Source organism: Melitaea cinxia, chromosome 7, assembly GCF_905220565.1.
Source record: "Melitaea cinxia chromosome 7, ilMelCinx1.1, whole genome shotgun sequence".
Lineage (NCBI taxonomy): Eukaryota > Metazoa > Arthropoda > Insecta > Lepidoptera > Nymphalidae > Melitaea > Melitaea cinxia.
Genome location: NC_059400.1, coordinates 2,334,111 through 2,340,323, shown reverse-complemented (window position 1 = coordinate 2,340,323; position 6,213 = coordinate 2,334,111). Strand labels below are relative to the sequence as shown.

General features: G+C 41.0%; 2 protein-coding genes across 2 annotated transcripts; both read left to right on the top strand.

Moving 5' to 3' along the window:
- Positions 1-724: 724 nt before the first annotated feature.
- LOC123655085 lies at positions 725-1,636 on the top strand. Its single transcript, XM_045590923.1, has one exon. The coding sequence runs from the start codon at positions 725-727 to the stop codon at positions 1,634-1,636; it is 912 nt and encodes a 303-aa protein (XP_045446879.1).
- Positions 1,637-1,692: 56 nt separating this feature from the next.
- LOC123655084 lies at positions 1,693-5,787 on the top strand. Its single transcript, XM_045590922.1, has one exon. The coding sequence runs from the start codon at positions 1,693-1,695 to the stop codon at positions 5,785-5,787; it is 4,095 nt and encodes a 1,364-aa protein (XP_045446878.1).
- Positions 5,788-6,213: the final 426 nt, after the last annotated feature.

Sequence of the window (6,213 nt, the reverse complement as noted above, 5' to 3'; positions counted from 1 at the left end):
AAATTTTATTAATTTTTTCTTTCGTAATTTGCGTAAATAAATTTTTTAATTCTTTGGTTTATCTCATTCGACTGGTGCGAATCAGATAGAACAAAGATTAATTAATTATTAATCAATTCTATTCAATCGAATCAACGTAATTTGTTGTAGGTACATTGATTTATAAAAAGGTTTTTTTTTATAAATCAATGTGTAGGTAGTAATAAATTCATTGGATAAAATATAAAACTAATAGTATAGTAATATTTTCGTTGCTTATTGTAATTTATTGAATCATTCTGTATATTTCCATTAAATTTCAATCACTACATTTACTTGCTATTGAAACGATAGTTTAAGTAAATACTTATATTTGTTGTTTTGTGAATAATTATTGATTTATTTAATATAATAATAATTTATTGAATTTTGAATTTAACGAATAATTTATTGAATTTCGATTGTATATTTTACGATGGGTACTATGAACGAGTTAGTTAAGAAACGAGGAACTTATAAGGGTCGTTTAACGAAATTTCTCACGTACATTGATACATATAAAGATGTTGTATGTTGCAGTCAAGTGGAGATTTTGGAATTAAAGTTGCGAATGGCTAACATTGAAGCGATGTTTGCGGATTTCCAGGAAACACAAACGAGCATCGAGTGTCTGGCTGTCTCGGAGGAGGAAGTTCAGACACATGCGGTACAAAGGTCAGATTTTGAATCTCAATATTATTCCGCGATGGCTAGGGCCCAACAGTTATGTGGTAAACATAAACATACACATAGACGTCATCGTAAATATACCCATAGTAGTTCTGAGACTTGCTTTTCCTCAGCCAGCGATAACGAGGATGGTGAAACGGTGAAGCAGATGAAGAAGGGCATTGCAAATGTTAAACTACCCACCATCCAAATTCCTAAATACAGTGGCGAATTTGAAACCTGGCTTGAGTTCCGCGACGTTTACACATCTCTCATCCATTCGAATACAGCAATTAGTGACATACAAAAATTCCATTATTTACGGGCTTCCCTGGAAGGCAGCGCTGCTCAGGTCATTCGCGCGTTGGAATTTTCTGCGTCCAACTATACTTTAGCGTGGAAGTCTTTATGCGATCGGTTTGATAATACTAGGCTGTTAGTGCAAAATCACGTTAAGGCTATTTTTGATGAAGAGGTGATAAAAAAGGAATCTGCTTCATCCATACGTAGGGTTTTAGATGCATGCAATAAAAACCTACGAGCATTAGAAATTTTAGGGGAACCCGTAACCAGTTGGGACACATTAATTATATACATCATGGCAACAAAATTAGATGCGCGTACGCTTCGTGAATGGGAGGAGCACAAAGTTACACACACAAAACTAACATTAGAAATATTCACAAATTTCCTTAAAAATAGGGCAGATGTATTGGAAACCATCGAATTAAGTAACAACACAAGCAACAACAGACACGAGTCGTTATCGAAGGGTACAAGTAGGCATGTTCGAGGCTTAGCTACAGTGGTGCAACCTGGTTATAAAAAACACAAATGTCATCTTTGTAAATCGGAGCACCCCTTATATTTATGTAATGAATTCGCACAAATGAGCATTACTGGTAGGGAACAGTTTGTTAGGCGAATGAAATTGTGCAGTAATTGTTAAGAGCAGGGCATAACTTGCGTGTGTGCAGGTTAGGTCCTTGTCGGAAGTGCGGCAGCATGCATAACACTTTGCTACATAGAGACGATGGCCTAAATCATGCAGCACATGACACGACAGCTCCAAGAACATCAGCGCTGCTGGCACCTACATCAGCGGCGCAGCTAACCCAGCCGGTGCTGAAGTCAACTGATGATGTTGTCAAGAACATGTCAGCAATCAACAAGCAGTCCGGCCGGGTTCTTCTTGCCACGGCATTAATTAATATTTTTGACATCCATGGTAGACCTCATGAAGTCCGAGCCATTCTCGATTCCGGGAGTCAGGCATCTTTCATGACGGAGTCACTCCTTAAAACATTAGGCCTGAACCATAAGGATACCATGTCCACTGTAGCTGGCATCAACGACCTGGTCTCGGTAGTCAACAAACGATGCGATGCAATAATACAGTCCAGAGTAAACTCATTTAAAACTAACATCACATTCCTGGTATTGCCAAACATAACTTCAACTAAAAATGAAGTCTTTAATGTAGGCACATTAAACATTCCTTCGGGTATTCAACTCGCAGACCCAGAATACTTTAGTCCGTCAAGCTACGATATATTGCTCGGCGCAGACATATTCTGGGACTTGCTATGCGCAAACAAAATAAGATTAGGCAAAAACTGTCCGGTGTTGCAAGAGACGAAGTTCGGGTACATTATTTCCGGACCCACTGGACAACAAACGTCAAATAAGATTTCATGCAACTTTAGCAAGTTTGATGAAATCCAAGATCAGTTGGCCAAGTTCTGGACAATCGAAGAAGTTCCTTCCACTAAAAAATCGATATATACCGATGAAGAAGAATTATGCGAAGCACACTTCGTACAAAACATGTCACGTAATGAAGACGGTAGATTTTCAGTAGGTATTCCTCTAAAAGGAAATGAATCTGAACTTGGCCAATCCTTTGAACGCGCTAAGGCGTGCTTCCTAGCACTAGAGCGCCGACTCGCAAAGCAGCCCGTATTGAGGGCCATGTACGTCGATTTTATGAAGGAGTATTTATCGTTAGGTCACATGGCTTTAAGTGACATCGATGCTCCTCATGAAAATTCATACTTCATGCCACATCACGGCGTCCTGCGTGATGAAAGCACCACGACAAAATTGCGAGTCGTCTTTAACGCCAGTGCTCCTACAAATTCCGGCCTATCCTTAAACGATCTTCAGATGGTAGGGCCGACGATACAAAGCGACCTGTTTTCTATTCTCCTTAGATTTCGACAACATCGTTATGTAATGGCAGGTGACATCGAAAAGATGTACAGACAGGTGCTCGTGAACGAAAATCAACGTCACCTACAACAAATAATTTGGCGCGACGACCCCTCTCAACCCCTTCAGACATATACGCTCAACACGGTGACGTATGGCACAGCCTCGGCTCCGTTCCTGTCAGTTCGTTGCCTTAAGCAAATAGCGGACGAATGTGACAATGAACTGGTGCGCAAGGTCATTAGTGAAGACTTTTATGTTGATGATTTGCTGACGGGGCATGAAACAGCTGAAGGTCTCATGGAGGTTCGTGCTCTGATTTCACAGGAACTATCGTCGGGATGCTTCAATTTAAGGAAATTCCGATCAAATCTTCCTGTTTGCAGCGATGGGTCAGATCCAAACAGAGATTCACCCGTCGTTGATTTGAGTGAGCACCAGCAATCCAAGACTCTAGGCCTGAAGTGGGCACCGTCAGACGACGTATTTCAGTTCGACATTAAAACTGAAACTGTCCCCAACACTACGAAAAGAGCGATTTTATCCACAATTTCTCAAATATTCGACCCACTCGGGTTGCTAAGTATTTTCATTATCGCCGGTAAAATCATTTTGCAAAAACTTTGGCTGCACAAGCTAGATTGGGATAGTCCGCTACCGTCAGATATTGTCAAATCATGGCTCAAATTTGTAACCGACCTAAAACAATTAGACAATCTCAACATTCCTCGGCATGTTGTATGCCAGAGTCCAGTCAACATTCAATTTCATGCATTCTGTGATTCGTCTAAAGATGCTTATGGCGCTTGTGTTTACGTCAGATCCGTAGATTTTAATGGAACTACACAAGTTCGTCTCCTGTGCTCAAAAACACGCGTAGCACCCATTAAGACGGTGACGATACCTCGTCTTGAACTCTGCGGAGCTTTGGTAGCTGCCAAGCTGCTAGAAAAGGTTTTAAAAACCACTCGATTACATATAGATAGTTGCTTTCTTTGGACGGACTCATCCGTGGTATTAGGCTGGCTTAAAACACCACCCAATAAGTTGAAGCCATTCGTTAAGAATAGGGTAGCGGACATCCAAGAAATCACAAACTCATATCTCTGGCGACACGTGCCTACGTCTAGCAATCCCGCCGATTTATTAAGTAGAGGCATTGGTGTCCTTCAATCGGACAAGGTGGATCTTTGGTTCAATGGACCAAAATTCCTATTAGATCCAGAAGAATCGTGGCCTGATAGATCATTTGATCAAAGTTCCACAGAACTGCCAGAGGTGAGGTCCAATGTAGCCTTAACTGCTAATGAACCAAGGGAACTATTCCCATTTTCTCGATTCTCAAGTCTCACCAAACTCAAAAATACAATGGCTTATGTTTTACGCTTTGTAACTGTTTGTCGAAGTAAGAATAAAACCCAGAGTCCACTTTCGTCGTCAGAACAGCAATCAGCGCTTAACACACTTGTTAAACTGTCACAGAGGGAATCGTTTGATGTGTATGAATATTTAATACAAGGTAAATCATTACCACCAAAACACAAGATGCTTTCTTTAAGTCCGTTTGTGGATGAAAAGGGTCTCATTAGAGTAGGGGGTCGAATCAAAAATGGTAATTTTACATTCGATAAAAAGCATCCACTCATGCTAACGTCGAAACACATTTTAACCAAACTAATATTTCAGTATGAACATTTACGTTTAATGCATGCAGGGCCTCAACTTTTGCTTGCTTCAATTCGAGAAGAGTTTTGGCCCATCGGGGGTCGCAATCTGGCCCGATTCACGGTACATAAATGTTTACGTTGCTTCCGTCTAAATGCACAAATAGCCCGTCCAATAATGGGCAATTTACCTGAGCAGCGCCTCCAGCCTGGCTACCCGTTTTATACTACAGGAATGGACTATGCGGGTCCCCTAATAGCACTTAATAAAAGAGGTCGCGGTAGCAAGACCGAAAAGGTGTACATTGCCATATTTATCTGCTTCGCCACCAAATGCGTTCATCTCGAACTCGTTAGCTCCTTAAGTACAGACTCTTTCTTAGCCACGCTAAATCGCTTCATTGGTAGGCGCTCGAGACCAGCTACCATATTTTCTGATAATGGAACTCAATTCGTCGGTGCCCGAAATGAACTTTATAAGTTCCTCAACCAAAACGCAAGTTCTATTGTACGTGAAATGTCAAATGATAGAATAGACTTTAAATTCATACCAGCATACGCTGCTCATATGGCTGGTTTTTGGGAAGCAAACATTAAATGTTTAAAATCACATTTGCATCGTGTGTTAGGGAACGCTCATTTAGTTTTTGAGGACCTTTACACTGTCCTAGTCCAAATTGAGGCGATACTCAATTCACGTCCCCTGACACCGCTGTCGACTGACCCAACTGACTTGACGCCATTGACTCCAGGGCACTTCTTGGTGGGACGACCGATGACCGCTTTGCCTACACCTGCGCTTGTAAATGTCAACACAAATAGGCTGACGCAATATGAAAGACTCGAGCAGCTACGTCAACACTTCTGGGCCAGGTGGCACAAAGAATACATTGCTGAACTTCAGCAACGCACTAAATGGCGCACCTCTAAGGGACAGCAATTACAAAAGGGAGCTTTAGTCCTGATTAAAGAAGAAGGTCTTCCGCCTATGAAGTGGCGTTTGGGACGCATTGTTGAGGTGTATCCTGGAACTGATGGGTGCGTCAGGGTCGCAGACGTTAAAACCGCACGCGGGGTGATTCGCAGAGGCTTTAACCGTATCTGCCCGTTACCAGTCAACGACGAAGGGTTGAAAGACAAGCCTTTCAACGCCGGGGGGCATGTTAAGAATTCAACGGAACCTTCCCCCACCGCGCCGGCGACTGCGGGTAGCTTGGAAAATTAGAAACGTCAAGTCAGACGCATTCACATTATTACCGACAATAAGTTAGTTTTTAAAATCATATGTTCAATCATTGGTAAAAGTTTGTATATACGTTATCTGAAATTAATTAAAGTTAATTTAAGAAAAAATGCTACATTATTATTGAAGTCAACCTCCCAAACATTTTGTAAACGTGTCAATATCTTTCTTTAGATAAAAGATCGAATACGGCATATTGTCTATCAGTTACCTATCTGTAGATTTTGGTCAGCGATACTACAAATATTTCTTTGCATAATAGTCGTAGCATGTTTTATGTGGGCTTCAGCTCATCTATACATATTATAAAACAAAAGTATTCCGCTGCGTCTTTCTGACCCTAATACAGTTTGTCAATATTAAGAGTAATTACTGAGAATGAAGGTGTTTAATTTGTCATGATTTCGT